At 32.5% G+C, this 26,242-nt stretch overlaps 1 protein-coding gene and 1 long non-coding RNA gene across 2 annotated transcripts; both read right to left on the reverse strand.

The window, feature by feature from the left end:
* Nucleotides 1-253: 253 nt before the first annotated feature.
* On the reverse strand, nucleotides 254-954 carry LOC124367144. The gene is made up of 2 exons (XR_006922871.1): nucleotides 691-954; nucleotides 254-319 (listed from the first exon to the last, which is right to left on the reverse strand). It is a non-coding gene; the product is annotated as an uncharacterized LOC124367144 (long non-coding RNA).
* Nucleotides 955-5,462: 4,508 nt separating this feature from the next.
* On the reverse strand, nucleotides 5,463-19,988 carry LOC124367703 (probable DNA replication complex GINS protein PSF2). The gene is made up of 4 exons (XM_046824772.1): nucleotides 19,338-19,988; nucleotides 15,533-15,641; nucleotides 10,926-11,084; nucleotides 5,463-6,051 (listed from the first exon to the last, which is right to left on the reverse strand). The coding sequence occupies exons 1-4, from the start codon at nucleotides 19,583-19,585 to the stop codon at nucleotides 5,992-5,994; spliced, it is 576 nt and encodes a 191-aa protein (XP_046680728.1). The 5' UTR covers nucleotides 19,586-19,988; the 3' UTR covers nucleotides 5,463-5,991.
* Nucleotides 19,989-26,242: the final 6,254 nt, after the last annotated feature.

The raw sequence follows: 26,242 nt of genomic DNA on the forward strand, positions 1-26,242 counted from the left end.
TAGTTTACACACACATAAAAGTTGCGAATTTCATTCTCTTTACCTAGTTGTACGACAGTGATATAATATTATGTGTGTGTCTGATGGTTTCTTAGTTTACACACACATTAAAGTGGCGAATTTCATTCTCTTTACCTAGTTGTACGACAGTGATATAATATTATGTATGTGTCTGATGGTTTCTTAGTTTACACACACATTAAAGTGGCGAATTTCATTCTCTTTACCTAGCTGTACGACAGTGATATAATATTATGTATGTGTCTGATGGTTTCTTAGTTTACACACACATTAAAGTGGCGAATTTCATTCTCTTTACCTAGCTGTACGACAGTGATATAATATTATGTATGTGTCTGATGATGGTTTCTTAGTTTACACACACATTAAAGTGGCGAATTTCAGTCTCTTTATCTAGTTGTACGACAGTGATATAATATTATGTATGTGTCTGATGGTTTCTTAGTTTACACACACATTACAGTGCCGAATTTCATTCTCTTTACCTAGTTGTACGACAGTGATATAATATTATGTGTGTGTCTGATGGTTTCTTAGTTTACACACACATTAAAGTGGCGAATTTCATTCTCTTTACCTAGTTGTACGACAGTGATATAATATTATGTATGTGTCTGATGGTTTCTTAGTTTACACACACATTAAAGTGGCGAATTTCATTCTCTTTACCTAGTTGTACGACAGTGATATAATATTATGTATGTGTCTGATGGTTTCTTAGTTTACACACACATTAAAGTGGCGAATTTCATTCTCTTTACCTAGTTGTACGACAGTGATATAATATTATGTATGTGTCTGATGGTTTCTTAGTTTACACACACATCAAAGTGGCGAATTTCATTCTCTTTATCTAGCTGTATGACAGTGATATAATATTATGTATGTGTCTGATGATGGTTTCTTAGTTTACACACACATTAAAGTGGCGAATTTCAGTCTCTTTATCTAGTTGTACGACAGTGATATAATATTATGTATGTGTCTGATGGTTTCTTAGTTTACACACACATTAAAGTGGCGAATTTCAGTCTCTTTATCTAGTTGTACGACAGTGATATAATATTATGTGTGTGTCTGATGGTTTCTTAGTTTACACACACTTTAAAGTGGCGAATTTCAGTCTCTTTATCTAGTTGTACGACAGTGATATAATGTTATGTATGTGTCTGATGGTTTCTTAGTTTACACACACACATTAAAGTGGCGAATTTCATTCACTTTACCTAGTTGTACGACAGTGATATATAATATTATGTATGTGTCTGATGGTTTCTTAGTTTACACACACAATAAAATGGCGAATTTCATTCTCTTTACCTAGTTGTACGACAGTGATATAATATTATGTATGTGTCTGATGGTTTCTTAGTTTACACACACATTAAAGTGGTGAATTTTCATTCTCTTTACCTAGTTGTACGACAGTGATATAATATTATGTGTGTGTCTGATGGTTTCTTAGTTTACACACACATTAAAGTGGCGAATTTCATTCTCTTTACCTAGCTGTACGACAGTGATATAATATTATGTGTGTGTCTGATGGTTTCTTAGTTTACACACACATTAAAGTGGCGAATTTTCATTCTCTTTACCTAGCTGTACGACAGTGATATAATATTATGTATGTGTCTGATGGTTTCTTAGTTTACACACACATTAAAAGTGGCGAATTTCATTCTCTTTACCTAGCTGTACGACAGTGATATAATATTTATGTATGTGTCTGATGATGATTTCTTAGTTTACACACACATTAAAGTGGCGAATTTCAGTCTCTTTACCTAGTTGTACAACAGTGATATAATATTATGTATGTGTCTGATGGTTTCTTATTTACACACACATTACAGTGCCGAATTTTCATTCTCTTTACCTAGGTTGTACGACAGTGATATAATATTATGTGTGTGTCTGATGGTTTCTTAGTTTACACACACACATTAAAGTGGCGAATTTCATTCTCTTTACCTAGTTGTACGACAGTGATATAATATTATGTATGTGTCTGATGGTTTCTTAGTTTACACACACATATTAAAGTGGCGAATTTCATTCTCTTTACCTAGTTGTACGACAGTGATATAATATTATGTATGTGTCTGATGGTTTCTTAGTTTACACACACATTAAAGTGGCGAATTTCATTCTCTTTACCTAGTTGTACGACAGTGATATAATATTATGTATGTGTCTGATGGTTTCTTAGTTTACACACACATCAAAGTGGCGAATTTCATTCTCTTTATCTAGCTGTATGACAGTGATATAATATTATGTATGTGTCCCGATGGTTTCTTAGTTTACACACACATTAAAGTGGTGGAATTTCTGTCTCTTTATCTAGTTGTACGACAGTGATATAATATTATGTATGTGTCTGATGGTTTCTTAGTTTACACACACATTAAAGTGGCGAATTTCAGTCTCTTTATCTAGTTGTACGACAGTGATATTATAATTATGTATGTGTCTGATGGTTTTCTTAGTTTTACACACACATTAAAGTGGCGAATTTCATTCTCTTTACTCTAGTTGTACGACAGTGATATAATATTATGTATGTGTCTGATGGTTTCTTAGTTTACACACACATTAAAGTGGCGAATTTCAGTCTCTTTATCTAGTTGTAAGACATTGATATAATATTATGTATGTGTCTGATGGTTTCTTAGTTTACACACACATTAAAGTGGCGAATTTCAGTCTTCTTTATCTAGTTGTACGACAGTGATATAATATTATGAATGTGTCTGATGGTTTTCTTAGTTTACACACACATTAAAGTGGCGAATTTCATTCTCTTTACCTAGTTGTAACGACAGTGATATAATATTATGTATGTGTCTGATGGTTTCATAGTTTAACACACACATTAAAGTGGCGAATTTCATTCTCTTTATCTAGCTGTACGACAGTGATGTAATATTAATGTATGTGCCTGATGGTTTCTTAGTTTACACACACACATTAAAGTGGGCGAATTTCAGTCTCTTTAACCTAGTTGTACGACAGTGATATAATATTATGTGTGTGTCTGATGGTTTTCTTAGTTTACACACACATTAAAGTGGCGAATTTCTGTCTCTTTATCTAGTTGTACGACAGTGATATAATATTATGTATGTGTCTGATGGTTTTCTTAGTTTACACACACACATTAAAGTGGCGAATTTCAGTCTCTTTATCTAGTTGTACGACAGTGATATTATATTATGTATGTGTCTGATGGTTTCTTAGTTTACACACACATTAAAGTGGCGAATTTCAGTCTCTTTATCTAGTTGTAAGACAGTGATATAATATTATGTATGTGTCTGATGGTTTCTTAGTTTACACACACATTAAAGTGGCGAATTTCAGTCTCTTTATCTAGTTGTACGACACAGTGATATAATAATATGTATGTGTCTGATGGTTTCTTAGTTTACACACACATTAAAGTGGCGAATATCAGTCTCTTTATCTAGTTGTACGACAGTGATATAATATTATGTATGTGTCTGATGGTTTCTTAGTTTACACACACATTAAAGTGGGGAATTTCAGTCTCTTTATCTAGTTGTACGACAGTGATATAATATTATGTATGTGTCTGATGGTTTATTCTAAGCGTATAAAACTAACAAAAATATCACAGAAAAAATATTGTTTCATATTTTTAATCCTTACTCTCCTTGTTATTTTAACTCCTATAGAAACTAGCAAAGCTGGTGCTTGATTTCTTCTCAAAATAAAATTCCTCAATCGATTTCAAGAAAAACCAGGTTCTGTGCTTATACTGAGTAAATTGGCTCTTGGACCACAAGGAATACTGTAGTTCACCACAACACATCGACAAAGTCTACTATCAGTCTGCTGACGCAAACATCTGTTACCACTGGGAGTGCCGAGAAAATGTTGCTACTGAAACCATAAACACATGCCGGAATTTGTAGTTCTATTACTGAAAACTTGACCAGCTTAGAAGTTTCCATAATTTAGTATGCCATTCAGGCGAAACTCGAATGTATCACTGGGCCAGGAGTAAGAATTTGCCGTACATCATAGAAGAAATCAGAAAATTAACATCTTTTTGTAAAGTTTGTGCAGAAGTAAAACAAATTTTGCTAAAATGAAAGAAAACTCATGAAATCAACAAATCTAATTGAATGACAATGTTGACTTTAAAGAGCCCTTACCAACATCTTCAAGAAACCGCTACATTGTTACTGTTGTAGTCGAGTATTCAAGATTCCCATTTGATTTTCCTTGCCCAGATCTTTCATCAGAAATAATATCAAAATTAAAACAATTATTTACTGTATTCGGCACACCTGCCAGATTCATTCTAACTGAGGAACCTCATTGTCATTTGTGTCACAAGAAATAAAAGAGTATTTATTTTGCAATGGCATTGCCACTAGTCGCACCACTCCTTACAACCCTAAAGGCTATGGGCAAGTAGAGCACTATAGTGGGATTATATGTACAGTTGGCTCTAAAAAATAAGAATTTAGATATTTTTAAATGAGCATTGGTTTTGGATGAAACCCTACACGCAGTGGATCTCTCTTATGTACTTCCACAAACTCTCATGAAAGAATGTTTGGACATCCTAAGCGATCTGGTAGCTTAGTGTCGATACCAACTTGGCTTATGAAATCCGGCCCAGTTTTGATTAAGCACCATATTTGTAACTCTAAATAAGACGTAACATTGATAGATAGAAATGCAGATTATGCTTACATTTGTCTTCTTGAGGGTTGAGAGAGTACAATATCGACAAGACAATTAGCACCTGAAGGTGACTATGGTTTATGAAAGGCTCACAAGACATGCCTAATCCAGGGGATGGTGAAGAAGATATTTCTGTGAGAGAAGACCTTACTAGAGATCAATCAGGCCTACCATCAGAAGTCATAGACTTGCCTACTCAACAATAGAACCAAAACTCATGTAAGTCATCAATTGCCCCTTCCTTGTGAACAAAGGAGCTCTCAAACGTCTCTCTTGGATTATAATTTAAACTAAAAAATACCTGGAGAGAATGTAAAGATCATAATTATGTTAATTTATAATCATATGTTTATCCTCTAAATGAACAGTTTGGTTATTTGAATATTCTTATGAAAATGTTACAACTCTGATTAAATTTGATTTAAATTACATCCTAGCTCAATTGTGTTTAATTAAACCTAATTTCAGGTAAACTCATATCTATATTCAGGTGTTATATCGATATCAATATTGTAATTAGCTGAAATGTGATAGCTGTACTTAATGTATTAAAACATCATAAATCTTATGATTTGCTTTAATTCTTGAAGATAAACAGAAGAACACGTCCTCAACAAGCTGCATTCCCTCTAATCATTATCCAACAATAATTTAATTTTTCTGAAAAGTTTTTATTACAAACTCATTAATATGTTACAGCGTAATTAAAAGTTCTTTACTCTGTATAAAAATATATTTATTAGACAAAAATGAACAAACATTATACATTATGTAGAAGTCAATTTTGTTTCTTATTCAAGAATTATAACTATAAACATATTCAGGAATGATTGGGTTCCTCATTAAAAGAGCATTTATATATGTGTAACATAAATGTGTAATTGTTACTATTTAGAATAGATTTTACCTTGAAAATAACTGTGCATCTAATTAATTACTCACAAATAGACTAAAACTCAATTCATACAAAGGTACTTTAGATGAATAAATCCTCAAGGATTTCTTCTAATTTTGGAAATTAACAAGTTACACCAATTCCTCAAGTTCCACATTTGCCTTTGAATCCCAAAATATCTCCACTCACTTTTGATTCCTCTTTGAACATTTTTAATCACAAATACTCTGATATTCTCTATAGCATTCCATAGCAGCAAATAACATTCACAGAATAAGGTCTTCGGGTGGAAGAAGAGAAATCATGTGACTATACATTATCATCGAATGGAAGTCTTGAGTAACAGAACATGCTCACTGCTGTGAAATAAACGTCGAAGACTCATAGAATGTCTGATCTTCTGCGTCTTCCGTCTGAAACAGGAAATAGTCTTTTAACTTCTGCTTCTTTCTCAGTATATAACAAGTATGTGGTTCTGTTCTGTTACGAGACAATACACAAACACAGGAGCAGAGTAAAGTTAGCAATCAATGAAATATTTGTTTTTTACAGATAAGCTCATTACATTAGTTCCCAAGAACTAAATCATCACTGTACTATCTTTGATTATATTAGCTACACAGTAAATTTTATAACTAATATAACCAAAGATACTATTTTTATCAAAATTTTCACACTAACACAGTTTTAGCAACTTTTTTTAACTTACAACTAAACTCAACATATATGGCATATTTGCAGTGTAAAAAATTTTTAACCTTTTAAGTGCTGAATATATATATATATATATATATATATATATATATACATATATATATATATACACATACATATATATACATGTACATATATATATATATATATATATATATATGTACTCCGCCGTACTTTTTGCTCCGCCGAAGCAAAAAGTACGGCGGAGCAAGTACTTTTTGCGATTCAATGTTTATTAAAATAAATTAATTTCGGCTATTGCCATTTATTTCCAATTTAATCAATGTAAACAGAAGTCATTTGACAGGTATTTGGTCTTCCGATCATATGTTAGTTTGGTTATTTAAACACATATGTGAAAGAAACGGCCAAATACAAAATAATTGAATCGTAAAAAGTGAGGGCTCTGTGGTGTAATGGTAGCACATTCACCCGGCAAGTGAGAGATCCGGGTTCGAGTCCCGGCGGAGCAAGTACTTTTTGCGATTCAATGTTTATTAAAATATATATATATACATATATATATTAATCTTCAATAATAAATCTTCAAATGTTTAAATTAACAGTTTCTATATTTCAGCTTAAGCCGTCTTCTGGAAATTACAAAAATATAAATAGGGCTATAAGAACAAAATAAAATAAACATAAAACATCAACACAGAAAATGAAAATTAATAATGAATTATGTAGAATGGTAAACATATAATTTAATTTTGTAAATTCACTTTGTTGACTAAGTCACCTTAAATTTAATCCACTTGGAAATTTTGATTTGGTAACGAGTTGATGGGCTTGTTCCATGGTTCTAAGACTGTTTGTACTTAAATTTTCTAATATTTTTCTAATCGGTTTCACTGAATATGTTTCTTCAAAATTTAAATTATGTATTAAGCCATGTACTACAGGTTGCTCTATCTTTTTATGTTTATATGCATTACCTGTGTCCTGTCATCCTTGTTCTAAGAGAATTTATCGTTGAGCCAATATAATGTTTAGGGCATAACTTGCATTGAATTTGGTAAACAATATTTTTTTATTCACATGTTGTCTTCAAATATACTGTATGATTTTTGTGTAGAACTACTTGTAAATGTTTTTGAAGTAGAGCACATGTGACACCTGGGTTTATTGCAAGGATGTGACCCAACTGTCACGTTTTTTTGGTCTTTATGCTTAGGTAATTTTGGATGGACTAAAATATCTTTCAAAACTGGTGGTTTTCTAAATCTTATTTTTGGAATGTATTTGAAAATGTTTTTAGTTGAAGTAGAGCTGTTCAATAAACTGTATGCTAATCGAAGTATATTGTTAATTTTTTAAAGTCCTGGGTGGTATTTTGTTAAAAACTTTGGATCATTATTGTCAAATTTAGATTTATTTGTTTCAATTGAATTTTATGAAGTCCTGGGTATTAGGAGTTTTGCAAGCAAATGTTGAAAGTAAATAGTAAGTACATAAAAATTAACAAACTATTATATATACAGGGTGTCAATTAAGTATGGAACCTCTTTTTTAATTTTTAAACCACAATATAAAAAAATACCAAAGTTCACACGTGCTTACTGGTGATAGTAACGCATACATCTGCCCAATTACCGACCGGATAATCCCTTTGGGGGACGGTCCACAAGGAGTCAGACAAAATTCTTAAATAGCAGCATAGGTCAAGTTTGGTATCAAAGTAAAGGTCTTACTTAGCAGAGTACAATGCCGCAAACCGGACTTCAAAAGGTGGATTCATTCAGTAGTTATAGCTATTTGAATTTTAAAACAATTGAACAATGTAAATTATTAAGTATTACAAGTAAACACCAATTTTTAAGTACCTGTGATCAAAGTAAGTGTTCAAAATGTTCCCCTCCCATCGTCTGGCAATAGTCCTAGGCGGTTGTAAAAGCCATCCACTGCATTTTGAAGGTAGTCACGAGGAATATCTTGAGCTTCTTAGACTATGAGATTTCTCAGGTGCGCCAAATCTCGAGGCTTAGTACGATAAACTTTATCTTTGAGGTATCCCCAAAGAAAAAAAATCCAGCGGAGATTTATCAGGGGAACGAGCAGGCCACTCTATTGCACCATGTCTTCCAATCCATCTGCGAAGGAATATTGTATCCAAGTATTCTCTAACAAGGAGAGCAAAGTGTGGTGGCGCGCCATCTTGTTGGAAATAAATTCTTTGAAATTGTCGACCAAGAGCAGCTTGTAGTGCAGGAATTATCTCATTTTGGAGCATTGCTAGATACGAGTCACCATTTAAATTACCATTGATAAATAATGGGCCCATAATTTGATTTCCTGTAATACCTGCCCAAACGTTAAGTTTCTGTGGATGCTGTGTATGACTCTATCTGCCACTTTCACATTCTAACAGTAGTTGTGTTATTGGTAATAATTATTGATTTCTGGCTTCGATTACTACATTGTCAGATGATGGGAGGGGAACATTTTGAACACTTACTTTGATCACAGGTACTTAAAAATTGGTGTTTACTTGTAATACTTAATAATTTACATTGTTCAATTGTTTTAAAATTCAAATAGCTATAACTACTGAATGAATCCACCTTTTGAAGTCCGGTTTGCGGCATTGTACTCTGCTAAGTAAGACCTTTACTTTGATACCAAACTTGACCTATGCTGCTATTTAAGAATTTTGTCTGACTCCTTGTGGACCGTCCCCCAAAGGGATTATCCGGTCGGTAATTGGGCAGATGTGTGCGTTACTATCACCAGTAAGCACATGTGAACTTTGGTATTTCTTTCTATTGTGGTTCAAAAATTAAAAAAGAGGTTCCAGACTTAATTGACACCCTGTATATATATATATATACTATGTTACAGTTTGTATATATATATATATATATATATATATATATATATATATATATATATTTATAATTTTCACCAAAATCTACAGAATAACAAAATAATAACTATAATTAATTACTTAACATGGCAGTTGAACAGTTATAATTGTTTTTAAGAGAAAACCATTTGTTTTATTTTTTTCTCATTTAGCACAGCATACCATACTAAACTCACTCAAATAAAAATCCAAAATATACATAAATGAAAATAAATGTATTACAAATACAAAATATATACAATTTGCACATTTAAGTTTTAGATAAAAAACACAGAAACAAAAAATGTGTTGTTTCTGGCCGCTAAAAACTCTAAAAATCTAGCAAAGTCAAACAATTACTTCAACAAGTAAGTTTATAGCAACTAAAAAGAATCCATATTGGTAATTTTATATTTATCTGATCTGTATTATGATTAATAAAAAATCTTAAATAAAAAGTCAAATTAGATTAGTTATCAACAATAACAAAACAACTTGTGTAGAGTGTCTTCTGTAAGCAATGACGATTCCAGCTAATATGTATAGCTAAAATCATCTATAATCAACAACAGTTTTCCTTGTTTACAACTATATAAAATAGATTACAAAATATCAACGAAGCTAACCTCGCGTAGTACAATATTGCACTACCAAGCAGCACTTAGAGGGTTAAATATATCATAAATGCTTAAACAGCAAACATATTTTAGAAATTTAAATTTACAAATAACTATCCAACAACAATAATAGGCTGGACATACTATTTGACTGCTAAGCCCTGGTAATAGCAATTGTACAAATGTTAAATAGTGGGTTATTTTATGTAAATTTCATGAAATCTGCATTACTCCTAATTTAACAGGAGGAATCTGTAAGGTGTTTTTACCAATCATGGCCTCCCGAACACAAAAATACCATAATCCCAAATTTCTATATACACATGGGGTCCAATAAATAATTAAACAAAATAATTTAAAAATATATAGCTTTAACAATATTTAGTTTTTTGGATTTATAAACACAAATACAAGAAGCACTAATGATTTCAAGTTGTTTCAAGCCAGAATAAACATTTCAAAGATGGCTGGTGTTTTTGTAACAGTGAACAGTTTTTATTTAGTCTGTTCTGCAACGCAAATTAAAAAAAAAAAACTGTTTTATAAAGTTTGAACACTCATAACCGTACAACTTTTATGCCTTTTTATTTTTACACTAATTTTTTAATATTTCCAAATTGCAGCTGATTAAAGTTTTGTAAGGATATAGATATATTTCAGAGTTTTTAAGGCATTGCAGAGAAAGAAACAGAAAAAGCTTTAGGATTCTCAGACCATTGACCACAATTTTTTATAATATTTTATTAGTTTTTCTAGATAATTGTCATTCAAAGTTTAGATAATTATACTATAACACAGAAAAACTACAAGTTAATACATCCATAAATTTCTATTGAAACTCTATGATTATGTTTATTAAAACAACTTCACATTTAAGAAATCACTTGTGATTTTGCTCTCGATCAATTATTGATTCCCCCCCCCCCCAAAAAATGAAGTAGACAATTAGTTCAGAATATCGAAGCTGACTGCCTCTAAGATACCGGCACTGCCGATGTGTGGATTAAAATTTAATCTTTGATCGATACACATATCTAAGCATCTCAATTAATTCATTACTAACCCTCCACCCAAATTCAAATGTCATTATTTTTCAGTGTATCACACTTACTTGGAGATCGTGTACAATGTTGAGAGCGTCAGGCAGCAGAGGGCGTACAGAGTTTATCTCCAACTGGGTCAGATGGTCGACTCGTGCCGTGCGGCCATGGCTCTTGATAAATGTGTCAACCGATGAACGCAGTTTGGACACCCGGATATCCCACAAGTCCTTGGACACAAGTGTAAGATAAGCGTTAGTCATTGTACCCGGCCCTTCGTACCACACATTGCACTCTATTTCGTGACTGTAACTACTGTACTCAAAGAAAGAGTTTTTTCATTGGTCAATAAAAAAAGTATTACAGTTGTATGTTTTACTTGTTAAGTAATATTATATTTACTGTACCTTATACTAACAAAAAACAAAAATTACAATTTCAAAGTTTGTAAGTTTTCTATGTAAAACGAAGTGTCCTGACTACTGACTGATTCATCAACTTGCAAAAACCTTGCAAAAACCAAGAAAGATGGAGACATGACATTTGGTACATAGGTCTATCTGTTGCCCTAGATGCACATTAAGAAAGGAATTTTCTCTCCAAATACATTGATGAAATGACATCAATTAATTGAAAGCGCTTGTTAAATGTAATCAGCTGTTCTATGTAACCATTGTATTACGACAAAACTATCGTATGTTTACTTAATTATATTTTATTTTGCGTTCATTTATAGTCTTCAAATAGAATAACAGCACTTCTTATTATTCTTCTTCTTCTATGGGGCGGCCTATTGCCATGCACTTAAGCCTCGAGGGCCTTTTTCAGCAATTCAACAAACCACCAAACTACCAAATATGGTGTACCGCTTCCTTGCACTTCTTATTAATTCAACCTTATCTCCAGATAACTAAATTAAAAGATTTAGTAAAAATATACTTTTAACAGTAAGTTTTAGCAAATATTACGTATGCAGCACATGCTCAGTAGTGCAATATAGATATCAAAAACAAAGTTACTGTCTAACTTTAACTTCAAATTTTAAGGCATTTATAAAACCTATCTCAGTTGTTTTAGGACCAAAGTAGACTTCTCAGACCTGTGTATGTACTCGTATATATATTTTTTAATTCAGGACTCATTATAAAGTGCTATCTAGTTGTATTGAAATGTTCAGTTAAAGTAGGACAACAGTGTTGTATTTCTTAAACGAACATTTTATATTTGGAAAAATAAGGCAATCCATGACTTTTTTATGATTAAGACTTTAAATGTATAGTAAAACAATGGTTTTTGTTACACCACTATATTTTTACTTTATAATTGAATACTTAAAACAAATATTGGTCAGATTCCGTTATATGCCCCCAACGCTTGAACTTTTTTCAATGAACTTAGAATGTTATAAAACGATGTAGTTGAGTAACAGAACATTATGCCCCAAACGTTAATTTTTCATTTACGGATGATTATAATGAATTACAATTGGTTACTAGCTAAGAAAAAAGGGTACTTACGTATTATATCAACCACACCCCTACATTTCTCCAAACACAAAAATTCAACAAAAACAAACAAAAACTAAACTCTTTATTGAAAAAAACTTGTTTTTATTCTTGATCACACTCCGCCACCCAAAATGCGAGTGCCTCCGGCCATCAGCGCGGCCGTCAACGAAAGAAAAACATCCCTCAAGATAGTACCTATCAGTAAAATATCACATTCTAGAGGGGCTGATCAGAAATATAAATTGAATTGTAATGGAAAGGCAATTATGTACCGTGCAAAAAACTTAAATAATCATGTGATGCCGCGCGGCCTGCCGTAATCGGGATTCTCGAGAAAGATAAGATAACAGCAACAACAATACCGATCGCAATACCTGGAAATGCTTGTTGATTGATGGAATGTTAGTTCTGTTACTCAACTACATCGTTTTATAACGTTCTAAGTTCATTGAAAAAAGTTTAAGCGTTGGGGGCATATAACGGAATCTGACCCAAATATTTTGTTATTTTAACCAAAATCTAAAGTTTAGTGTAAATTTAAAGCTGTTAGTCCATCAAATCATATTTGTTTTATTGAATATGTGTATCTCAACTTATTTCTTTTGTTTTTTAATATTATATCTAATCCAATAAACGGTAAAAAATAAAATTTATACAAATCGTTATTGTTAGGAATATCTAGGCTTATATCAGGTGGAGGAGGTAAATCGGTCTTTTCATCACTGGGTGTTAAACCATCCTCTAGCTATATACATGAAAATGAGGCCTAAAACGGATTACATTATTTAATTGCTCTTTACCTACATATCTACAATAGATTAAAATCTACAACAAACTTGTATTGTGATGAAAATAACAATAAAAGTACTAAGAATACAACTCACAGTGGCTTGACTAGTTTGTTTACATCAGCAGACAATTCACTCAGCTGGAACTTTTGTTGCTCCTCAACAAACCAGAAAATGTACTGCAAAAAACAGCTGCAATATTGTTTAAAATAGTTTTAAAACTATTCTTGAGATGTTTTACAGGCACAATGCAGAGCCTGTAGAACCCACTGAACTAATCTCAAATGTCAGTGAAATGAGACGTAGTACACCAGCTGTGCAGTGCCTGTGATTCGTTCGCTAGCGGAACTACAACACACCATTCAGCACCCGTATTTCGTTCGGAAAGGGTTTATCGGTAAAACAAGATAAACTCAACTATGGCAGTTGTAACTATATATGTTTTTTTAATGATGTAGGTTTTTCAGAAAGGCTCCGATACATATTCTTGTTCAGGGTTAAAAATGCAGCAAACTCAACCATGTGTTGGAAATATAATTCATGTAAACTAGAGGTGCAGATGCGTAAACCCTAAAAACCATTCATGATTTCGTTTAACATCTGAGACTCTTAACAATGAACACTGCAATTACATGTACCAAAATATGCTTCCTTCCTTTTCAAAACTACATAGGGCCCTACCATGTATTACATCGAAGATGGAACAGTACAGCATCAGTGGTCTGCACAACAATATTTTAGATCTTTTGTCTAAGAGGAGTCTAAATGTTTATCTTCATGATCAGTGATCTTCAGCTAGGGAGCTTAATTGTGGTGTTCCTCAGAGGTCTGTATTAGACGCTCCAGCAAATAAAATATAAATATTTATTATTACCTTCACACTAGACTAGATTTATAATGTCATTTCGAATTATTCAGTTATCATTAATATACCTACGTCTCCATAAATTAATTAAAGTTAACTTTATATTAAAACAATTTCTTTGCTTAATAATGTCATTGTCATTTTATTAAGCATAAACAAAAGAGACTGCTGTGTCATGGCATGAATAGCGTTCCAGCGAAAGACTAGCAGGTGCACTTAACACCATTTCTTGGAACATGTTTTGCCTTGACGCTACACATCACTCCAGCCAGACAAGCCAATGAGCATGACATTGATTGGCAAAAATGTGTTATATTAATTAGTCTACTGATAGTGACAGTTCAATGGTGGGTCAACAGGGGACTTCAAGCCCTGTTCGATCGAAAGTGACCATTGCGATTTGGACCCATTGCATGATCTATAGAGAAGCATTGGCCGTTGAACTTCTTATTAAGGAACTGCACAATATACATAACATTGTTATGGATGAAATTAACTATATTAAAAACACTCCTAAAAAGTAAGATTTTAAAATAAATGTACAAGGACACGGGATCTGACCACTCATTTTTTATGCTACAATAGTTCTTGTTGGTTGCATCTTGGTAATCCCTTCAAGTGCGTTTGAGCTGAGACACGAAATATATGCTTACCATAAGGATAAAAACTATGTCATTGCCAATAGTTTATTGATTAGAATTTTCTGTCGAAGATAACTTTTCTTACTGAAGTGTTTGACAAGTTGAAAATTAGTAACCAACAAAACTAACGACCACCACCACCATGGGTTTGGTGTTTTGAGTTGTTGTAAGTAATTGCAAAAAAAGAAGGCAAATATTTTAAACGTGTTAAGACATAGTGGAGGGTAAAAAACAAACTCGATTTGTGTAGCTAAGGGTGAATACACAAGATGTTCCATCTTGAAATAGTTTATTGAAGAAAGGTCTCTCTAAACTGAGTGTATTTTGATGAATATCTCCCTATTAACGTTGTTAACTTTATTATGTGGGTATCAAATCCATTTACCAAAGAAATACATCTAAACGTTGGTGTTTGTTGATACCCTTTGCTACTTCCTACCTTTGTGAGGTGGGCTTCTCAGCTGTTGCAGTCATCAAATCAAAATACAGAGCAAACTTAAAAATTGAAAAAAAGTCATTCCAACATGAGTCCAGATTTTGATGTACTAATTACAGAACAAAATCTCATACTTTGCATAGAGTTCTAGCAAATATATCGGATTGGCTTGTGTGAATCTTTAAACAAATATTACAAACTGTGATGAATTTGAGTAGCTAAAAATAAAAATTTTTTATGAAATTTGAGTAGCTACAATGTAATTTTATGGAGCAATCATTGAATGATTTTAAAAAAATATATAATTTGAAATGTTAAACCTTTTTTAAATCCTTGTTAAGCCACCTCCATATGTTGTTCATCAGGCATCTTTGTGAACCATCTGCAGAAACACTGTTCCAATGCTCTTCGGCCTCACTAAATTTAAGATGTTTGTTTACCTTCACCGCAGTCCTGATCTCGTCGGGTCGCTCAATGTCATCGCCCGCCACAGACAGCAGCATATGAGCCACCTCCATGTAGTGTTCATCAGGCATCTTTGTGAACAACCTGCAGCAACACCATTTCAATATACTTCGGACTAACTAAGTATAAGAATCAGTCAACAATTTCAAATCGAAAAAATATGTCTACATTGCATATTGAATCCCATTGAAATCTGACATATTAATGAATTATTTTGAAAGAATGAGAAGTTAAATAAACATTAGTGTCACAGGTACTGAATCGTGTTTAACGGGTCCAGCTCAAGTAAAATGGTAAAAATTATTTGATGTAATATTTCTAAAAGGTAATAGTAGTGTGATTTACTGCTATCTATAAGATTTTATATAATATAAGTATTATAATATATATATAAAGCAAGATATTGTATATTTAAAAACAGCATTTAAACAGTAAGTGTAAATTAAGAGTAGTAACTATTTATTGACCTTATAGGTAAATATTTATAGCAAAATAAACACTACTTAATAATACATAAATACATATCACATAACAAATAATCCAACAAAAAAATAAAATGTCACCCATGACCTCAGATTTAGTAGAATTTTTCATTCGCTTATTTGACTATCCTATAACCTATGCCAAGTTTAAACGAATTATCTTTAACTGTTTTTAAGTAATGAATTTTTGAAATTTAACAAAATAGAATTAAAATGGCAATTCTAAGGCTATTACTTACGGTGACATTATTATTTTGAAAAATCCTTAACTTCTGTAATATTCAACCTATAAAAATAATTTTTGATAAAAATGTTCAAAAAAGACAGTAGATAATTTATTAAAATTTCTAAGTTTGGTTCTTTATAGCATGTAAATAAAATATATATTTGTAGTGTAAAAAGATATACTTCTTAAAAGAACACTTAAATAACTTTAAATATGCCAAATTATATTTCAGTTGGAAAGAATTCAAAAATATATAAGATAAATAAATTATTTTTTTAACCTGTATCTTTATAAAAATGTAACCATTGTTATCATAATGATCAAATTGACAATTTTTGTCTGTTTTGTGGTAGAAAATTCAGACTGATCAGAACAAACTCAGAAATTTAACCTAAGTTTCCAAGGCCATTCATAATGTTTATACAAATCTGATCTTTTAAAAGGCTGTAGTATAATAAACGTCCAATACTTGAGTGATTGATAATATTGAATCATCAATGAATAAAGAATCGTCACTAAAATTACTTATTCCAAATTACGTTATATTTTATTTACATTGTATTTCAAATTACAATATATAAAGTAATAATGTTACGGTGAATAAAAAACAATGTAGGATATGTATTTATAAAATATAACCAAGAAGACATTTATGTACTTTTTGCTATTTCGAAGCATAAAGGTGTTTGACACAAATAAAACATGTACATACCCACTGCAGTTACTACCATTATATATCTGCAGTATTAGTGTCAGTAACAGGTAATTTAGTAATAACCTATTATCGGGATACTGTTGTTTCAATAAAAGCTGGTCTGAATGATTTATTCTCATAACGATTTTTTGTGTTATGGGTTACTCAGTAGCCAGTAACAGCTCAAGCCACTGTGTGAAAGCAATGAGGCATATATTAGCAATGGAAGTATTACAACACTGTGCAATGTTATTATGCGATAATCTAAATATGCGATAGTTAATTTAGATTAGGTTATTGTAAATATGTTACTAGCAGTATGAAAGCTAAACATAACTTTTAAAAGGGCTTATGTGATCTTGAATTTGGGAACTATCTCGAGGGATATTTTTCCTTTTTCGCCAAAAGTGCGAGGTGGCACTAAAGGCACTACTGAAGCCCGCACTGATGGCCAGAAGCATTTCCGATCGGCACTTTTCCGATCTTAGAACACGCCCTAAATTTTACGTGATCTGATGTCGGAGAAGTTGGACGATCTGGGACATGATCTGAGATCAAATTTGAATTAACCCGTCCAATAAATTTATTAGTTTATCAGTCTATGTTACATTGTAGTGAGTTAGTTAAATTTGTATATACTAACATGCTACCATAGTAACAGGTCACAGGAACGTAATAACTCAACACGTTATTTTGTGTAATATACACACATGTTAGATTATTGGAAATAATACAATTTTCTTTATACTAAGATTGGGCAGTACAATTATGTAAGGGTAAACAAACAGGTCTGACAGCATTTAAATCGTTGTAAGTGATGATTTAATAGGCATTATCGATTACTCAAGTGTCGGATACTTATTATACTGTAGCTTTTAAAAACCCCATATAGCGATATATCGTTCATAGGACGTCATAGTCTTAAAAAGTAATTCGGCAAGTTTGAAAATAAAATATCAATATTTTAAAAAAATGCATGAATTTATTACAAAGAAGCTACAAAACATACATTACAAAGAATAATTATTCTTTGTAATAATTAATTTTAAACTAGATGAAATAATATGTAGTTTGTTATTAATAATTTTACAGTTAGTTGCATAATCATATCATAAATTAAATTGTAATAATAATATGGTAAGGATACAGTAAAAAAACAATTTTAAGTTTATGGAAGAGTAAATACACTTTATGCACAAAGTACACTTCCACAATTCACACAAATAAACACATACATTTGTGCCTGATCTTAGGCTCGTTCAAGTCATAAAACTACTCAAGAAAGCATAATGGGGGGAGACTTTAATAAGCGGCCTTCACGCATTATTTTATTGCTATTAGCGAATGATTCGATATGTAAAAATCGTCCACAAAAAGAATTATAATAAATTACTGTAAAAGAAAAATCTCATACATTGCAAGGGTAGGGTACGATAAGCGGATCCTAGACTATCAATCGATATAAAAGTACCTATAGTCCTCAATAACAATTAACTTACTGTATATGTTTTAAATTAAAATATGAATTTAATATTTACGGTGATCAAACAAATTATTATAACCAAAATTAGGAAAACTGAAGACGACCATATTTATTCCTCTCACAGTTACAGTTGTTTCTTTCCCACAAATTTCACATAATGGGTTTTTCGGTACGAGTCCAACATGTTGAAGCCATGAAAAAGCCACATGTAGTTTTATAAAATTGACTGCCATTTTTAATAATCAGAATTACTTATGTAAAATTGAAATATTATCCTACACACGTGTATTATTTTAGAGTGTTTACAGCTGTTGATATACATTATTTAAGATAATAGTTCAAAATAATTAATCAGTATCGATGGTTACGATTAAGTAATATCGTTTGCCAATTTTGATATAAAACACCGGGTTCGCTTATCGTACCCTACCCCATTGCAATTTTAAAAACATAAATTTAACAATAACATTACAAAGCCAACTATGGCCTAGACCTAAGTCAAAGAAACCTTACAATATTTATAACTTCCCTTGCTTGATACCAATAAGTAACCGATTTTGTAAAAATGAAGGAAAGAATTCTCCCATGTATTACCAGGAGCCAAACCCATATGTTGAAGGTACTTAAATCTCGTCACTTGTGAGAAACATCTCACATATTTTCCTCACATTCATTGTCATTTTCAAAGTCTCAAAATATTAGTTACTTCGTGTTGTTTATTGTTAACATTAAAATGACTATAACTAATAAGTTGAAATCATACGCTAAGTTAAACAATTTGTAATATTGATTATTCCTTGGGATACAACCAATCAAACCATTTGATAATAGAAACCGAATAAGTGTACACTACTTATTAATGTCTACCCCTTAATGGTTATAATAAAATACAAACCTTGAACTTTTCTCTTCTTCTTTCTTTTCTAACAGCCTTTCAATATTCATCCAATCAGGTGGAACTATTCTACATTTTTGTCTTTGTCTCAAGTTAACAGCAACCCACAAAGGAACAACAACTGGCAAACCAGCTCTAAATGGTCCAATATCACCTGATATTAAATGTAATATATTGTTACTAGTGAATTTAGGAATTATGCTGATATTTTGACGCTCAGCTAAAAACTCTATTTCCGAAGGATCCATGGGAAATGATAAAACCGTTTTAACCTGTTGCGGCCTTATAACTACATCAAAATAATGGTCTGTTTTAAATATATTTATTATATCTCTGTAGAATTTTATGGCTACGTAACCTATATATAAAATAATCAGATCACAATACTAATCCAGAAGTAAATTCGATGACGTTAAAACATTTAATGACACAAACTATGTAAGATAACTATAAAAACACCATAACCCATAGGCACATCAGACGTAAATAGTAAACATAACCTTATCGCTTAGAGCAGATTTCAGTTTTTACGGCATTTTACCGCCACCGGCACAATCGAGAAGTTAGCGTCACTTTATCGTACAAACCGTGAAGTTATCAGCTCATTGCATTATGTGCGTAACGATGCAGTTCTGTTTTAAGGCTCTTCCAATAATTCAAAAACAAAACTCTATGAAACTTAAATATTAAAAAAAAAAATTATGGTTGCCTGTAAAGTCGGTTTTACGGGCGAAGATTTTACGTGACAACGTCTTTTTCTCGGTAGTATATTTATTGATATGAATATTATTAAATTGCACAATAGGAACAAGGAATTGAATGAAAATAAGAATTGCACAAATTTTAACTATAGAAATATATTTTGTTTACTAAAACATTGTACATAATTTGAAATTAATTAAAATTTGTTATTGTAAATGGTTAAGTTGAATAAAACATTTACTAAAATTGGAATTTGAAATTCTTGCTAAACACAGTTAAATTCTAACTCCGCGCGTGGTGATTGGTCGGTTTAGTTCGTTTGTTTGGTCGCACTGTTATGACAGGTTAGAGGTTATAATTTGTTATTTTAAATGTTTGACTAGCAATACGCGCTGTTTCTTCTCAATCGACTGAATTACGATTGATTGCAGAGTGATTTAAACTAATAATTTACTTAACACTATCAACATTTGTCAATAGTATGACATAACCTATAAACTCAGTTTCTCAACTTTTGTGTCAATCTAACAATTAATCAATCAATCATAGTTTACGATAATGAAATATCAGTGTACAATTATTTACCTTTATTGTTGTAGTTGTTGTAAATGACGAATCTAAGCACTCCACATTTTCACGAATAAACATAGTTATCTGCTTTATCCCGTGCGGCGGACCTACAGTTATCTGCTTTATCCCGTGCGGCGGACCCACTGGACGGGCATCGTAACGTTACCGGGCGTTACACTTTTTCATGAGTGACTCCGAGCCGCAACCTAATTTAAGACGTTGTCACGTCAAAATCGTTCGTACTCCAAATCTAAATAGTTTTTCTTATTGATACTTTGCACAAAGGTGTCCTGTTAGTTGTATAACAAAACGGAATTCCAAACATTAGGTGTCGAGTGTTTGGAGATCTGTCATCTAAATTAAATATTCGATAAACGTGCGTTCACGGTTAAAAAAAAACACTTGTCTTCCTACTTAGACTAATGTTCATAGTCTCGGCTCTCTAACCGAGAGATCACGGGTTCAAATCCCGGGGAGGTCCAATCATGTACTTTGTACTTTAATAAAAAACCAGTGCACTTCGAAGCCGGCATAGCTGACGCTGAGGCGTAAGTGAGATTTAAAAAAACACATATGAGACAAATCCAAACACATGGGGTCAATGAAATTTTGTCTCAAGATTGGTTTTTTCATCATGAATGCATTTTTCTCTCTCTCTCTCTCTTAAACTTTATCGTTGTCTATGCCGGCTTCGATGTACACACAATAGTACAATATAATGGAATAGTAATGAGACAAACTTAATACAAACTATTAGTCACTCTATGTATAAATGTATTTAATCTCATTAATATAATCACTGTTTTACAGACAACCACAAGGACCGAGTAATGTTTGTCAATGTCAAAACATGGAAATCTAAATGAACAAAGAACAGTGTACAACGAGGCTTCGTGAGACTTTTCCAAAGCCTGGCCTTCCAGCAAAAAAGAAAATAATGATAGTCAAATTCCATGACCTCTTTCGTTTAAGTTCTTTTAATATTACGTCATTTGCCATTATTATTATAACTATATAAAGTGTGGTTAAAAGTATAAATACACTCTGTTTAGTTTTTGATGGGGAAAGATAGTGGGTAGAACCCTTGATTATAATCACTAATCAAGGGTAGAACTCAGGATACCTTTCTAGGGGAAAAAGTAAGCTTATTAGTCACTGTTAAAACTTTGCCCATTTCCCCACTGTTCTTTTATCAAGGCCCTTCATATACTTTGTGTGTGGCCACATTAATAACAATGTCCATAAAACGAAACCCATTAATGCATTAATGACCTTAGGGACAGAATAGTAGTGGAAATTTAAAAAAATCCCCCTGAATCCACACAGCGTGCCGTTTAAAGTTTCTACAACAAGCTTGGATACCTATTGTCAAAATGTCTTGGGAGAACAGTTTGAACATCTTATATAGTAAATACAGGTTAGTAAGCCTTTTTTTGCTTAACGTAATTACTGGTGTTACTGTAACTTTACATTTTAAAATGCTCCCCAAAAAGCCCATTTTGGGGAAATGGTTCGCTTTTTTTTCCTAGAGGGGTGTCCTGAGTTTCATTTTTCTATCTTTGTTCACTGGAGGTTGAGCAGGATGCATCCAACTTGCATTTAAATTAATTTCAACGAGCTGCCGTTTTTACTGGGTTGAGATAGAAAGCTCTAGTTTCCACTGTTCTTCTTTAATCACCTTTCTTTAAAGATCTTTAAAATGAGATGTCAGTTTATGAGTCTAACATTTAAACATTTTTGAGCCATCTCACCCTCAAAATCCCATTTTGGGGAAATGAGCAAAGCTGAAACAGTGACTAAAACGTTAACTTCTTTTTCCTAGAAGTGTCCCGAGCTCCATCTCCCTATTTTTATCCATCAATAACTGTGTAGTAAAAATGGAAAAGGTTGTAAGTGCCAGAAAACTAAAATTTTCAGTATTCAATAAAATATGTCTAAAACATTGAATATTTACTAATAAAATATTTTTTATATTTATAAAAATATAAAATCAATAGGGAATAACATATAATACAATTTCTGCTATAAATATATAAGCGGAAACCAAAAAAAATATGGAAAAAGATATAAGAGCAATCGGTTTTTTTGTGGAAAAAGGATGTATGTGCCTTTTCTTTATTTAATAAATGATGTAAGTGAAGGGTTAGTTTAAAAAAAAGGATGTAAGTCCAGTATTGTTTAGAAGCGTTTAATGTACACCATAACATCAAAATATGTTACAAGGATACATGATAATACGTACAAAAGATAAAACACTTTTAGTCATAGTCTTGACTTTCTGAAAAAAGTTACATAATATACGTAATATTATTAATATTATTTTTAATATTATTAACTCTAGGACTTTTGTACATTAAAATACCTTACTTTTAATACAAACTAGTAGTCCTTGTCTTCAATGTCTGCATCCACCTCCATGACACCATCAGGAACGGTGTCTGCTGCCAGAAGATCTCTATAAAAACTGCTTGTCTTCTGCCTTTTCTATGTAGTCTATCATTCCTATCAGATCGTTCTTCTTTTCTTGTGAGATTTTTGATTTAAACTGGATTTTTGGCAAGTCCTTTAAGTCGGGAAGATTGCCAAGGTCGGCCTTTTTCTTTAAGGACGTCAACTTTGTTCCATGTTACCATACCATCATCTTGAAGTGCCAAAACTGACGCTACCTTCACTGTGCTTGGATTCTTATGAGAAACTCGGAAGTGGGAAATTTTGCTGATAGCTAGATCTTTTGTGTTAATGAACTGATTTGCAAGACCTTTAAAATCTATAAAGTCTTCTGTCTTCATAGAAAACAAACTGTGAAGGGGGATTTAAATTTATGCACTTGCAACTACATCTTCCAGGTCTTTAGGAACCATTGCTTATTGCATTTTTGCAGCGTTTTTCAATAATGCCAAAGTCTCTGTCACAGTTCATATAACTGTGCCCACTTACAAGATACTTCAAGTTAATAGAGCGATAAAACCCTTTGTGAAACTAGGTAAATAATTGCCATTAAGAGCATCCTGTTTTTATTTTTGAGCACCACAGTTGTCGCACCATATTACAAGTCTTCTCCGAGAAAAATGGCCTTGAACAGTAGCAACTTTAAACAGACAAGAAGCTATTTCATTGGCTCCCCGACCTCCGATGCCCTCATGCCACATACACATAAACGCTGAGTCATTATCCCCCACATGTATTCCTAGATTATAGCAAGAAAGTTGTCTGCAGTAAAACATGGTGCTATGGGTAAGCATGGGCACGAACATCACCTGTTGCAAGTCCATACATAATGTTGTAGCGGTACCAGTTGGAAGTTGGGACAAAGTAATATCCTCTTTCATGCAGACATGGGCCTTTTCAGCTTTTCGATGGTGTAATTTCTTGTTTAGTTTTAACTTCCCGTTTTGCCCTTTCATTGGTCGTTGATGAAATCTGCACTTTAAAAAGATCACATTTTTTGCAAGTATCAGCTGCAAGAGCCTTGAAACTTGAGTTTTGGGAAATCTTTTTTTAATACTTCTGTATAAAAACTATAGTTGACTGGACTTGTAGGGTATTGGGTTTTAAATGCCATAAAACATTCTGTGTTTGTTCAGGTCTGGGGACAAAAACTCATTGCTTGATACTTTTCGGCAATAATGGCTTTCGTATCTTGGGAAAGAATTTATATGACACCTAACCAGATTACGGTCATTTTCTGTATACTTCACCTTGTGTTCATTTGATCCAGGGGTTTTCCCTCTTTTGTCTTCGAAAATCAAGCATCCTGTTTTTTTTTTAGTTTGTAAAACCAATCAACTTCCTTTCAGAAATAGCAAAAATTTCTTTAAAGTTTTTTTTGCAAATTTGTATGTTTTTTGCCAGAACCATCAGGAATGTTGTATGCAAACGAGCAGGTGCGTCTTACTCTCACTGGGATCATCGTAATTCCCGTGTCTTCTACGGGCAATAGGTAGCATCTGCATGTGGTTGAGTAAATATGTTCCCTGGCTTTTTTCGTCAACTTTGTAGAATTCCATAAACAATATCAGTTTTTTTGTTCGTTACTCAAGTTTTTGCATTGGGTACTTACATGAACAGCTTCGTTCAGGAGGTGGGGGATTTTTTGCGGGGATAGTCTTTCCTTTACAAGTAACATAACTGTCTCCTTTTTCCCGAGCCCTTCGTCTTCTCTCCACTAGAACTTTCTTACGAACAGGAGGTGCTTCCATTTTTAGTAAGATAGAACACTGCACTAATAAATACTTCAGCGCCTGTTACACGCAACACACTTAAATAAAATAATCACTACGTTAAAACAACACAAAACGTAAAAGCGGCGAGCATGCGTAGCGTCACTGCCCGCCGGCAACAGCAAATAACTACGGAATAGACAAGGAACATACATCATGGCGGGTGGACTTACATCGTTCTCCACTTCAACCCCGCACGGCTCTTACACGGTGCTGACAATCTTCCGACTGCTCTACAAACTAGGGGCAATTTTTCTGGCACTTACTACCTTGTCTATCTTATTACGCTTGGCTTTTACTTCGCTTTTCACCGAAAAAGTCATTTTTTTATTTTTGGCACTTACAAACCTTTTCCATTTTTACTACACAACTAATCAGAGTGTATTTGTACTTTCAACTCACGCTGCATACTAGACCTCGGCCTAGGGCCGCGGCCATGAACTGAGAGGGGCCGCACGAGGTGTATATATCTATGGTAAATTAGGCACTGATCTTACTGTTAAGGGTCTCCTAAATATTCAGAATTTTTAACAGCTGGCTCCAATAACCAAGTTAGAAATCATCTCCAAAGTAAATCATCTTTGAGTACATCGCATATAATTACAGATTTCTCTTTTAAGATTATAGATTTTAATTTCTGGTAAATTTTAACTGAGAATGACACATAAGGCCATTCGTTTAAGAAGTTAATTTTTCAAACTATAAACATAATGTTTTTGCAGAAACGAGTTGAAACTTCGAAGGTGATTCTTTCACCTTAATTGGTAAATTATTTTTCACATCTGGAAAGACAAAAATACTATAATCTAAAATCCTATCATACTATCTTTCTCCTTTTATAATTTTTGCCTTCACTTATGCTTCCCTTCGTCTGGGGATTTTTTTTATTTTGTAGTTGTATTTAGGTTGATTAGGTGGTGGTGGGAAAGCTCTCCGGCCTTTAGCGGAGTCGGTGTTTCTTCAGTCCCTTGGGACGAGCCAAATTATGCTGCAAAGGAGACAATCAAATCCTGTCTGTTTATGAACAATAACACCTTTTCATTCATTATGTTCCGATATATTGTAAATTTAAATATGATGGTAATTATATAGGAACATAAAATACTATTTGATGATTATTTATATTTACCTTTGTTGTGGCACTAAATAAAACAACGTTGAAAAATGTTTTGTAAACTACTTTATGTTAAACCATGAGCGATTAATAGCTCTGAATGTTTTCTCCTAGTCCTAACTATTTAACAATTACAAGGTATTGAAATACTTTTGATATAAAATACGATTTGGTATTTGTATAAATAATTTGAGAAATGTAATAACTGCTCTCATACTTGAATATAATTTGTTTAAATCAAATTATGTATATACTTTCTTAGTATATTTTTGTAAATACTCGTATGTTCCACCCACTTT

The sequence above is a fragment of the Homalodisca vitripennis genome, chromosome 8, assembly GCF_021130785.1.
Source record: "Homalodisca vitripennis isolate AUS2020 chromosome 8, UT_GWSS_2.1, whole genome shotgun sequence".
Lineage (NCBI taxonomy): Eukaryota > Metazoa > Arthropoda > Insecta > Hemiptera > Cicadellidae > Homalodisca > Homalodisca vitripennis.

Bases quoted from the DNA above. Each gene is read 5' to 3' on its own strand.
- LOC124367703 (XM_046824772.1), bottom strand. From the start codon at position 19,585: ATGGATCCTTCGGAAATAGAGTTTTTAGCTGAGCGTCAAAATATCAGC. The intron at 11,085-15,532 runs GTAAACAAACAT...CTTGTGTCCAAG, and splicing joins AGATCAGGACTGCGGTGAAG to GACTTGTGGGATATCCGGGT. The intron at 6,052-10,925 runs GTAAGTGTGATA...TTCCTGTTTCAG, and splicing joins ACATTGTACACGATCTCCAA to ACGGAAGACGCAGAAGATCA.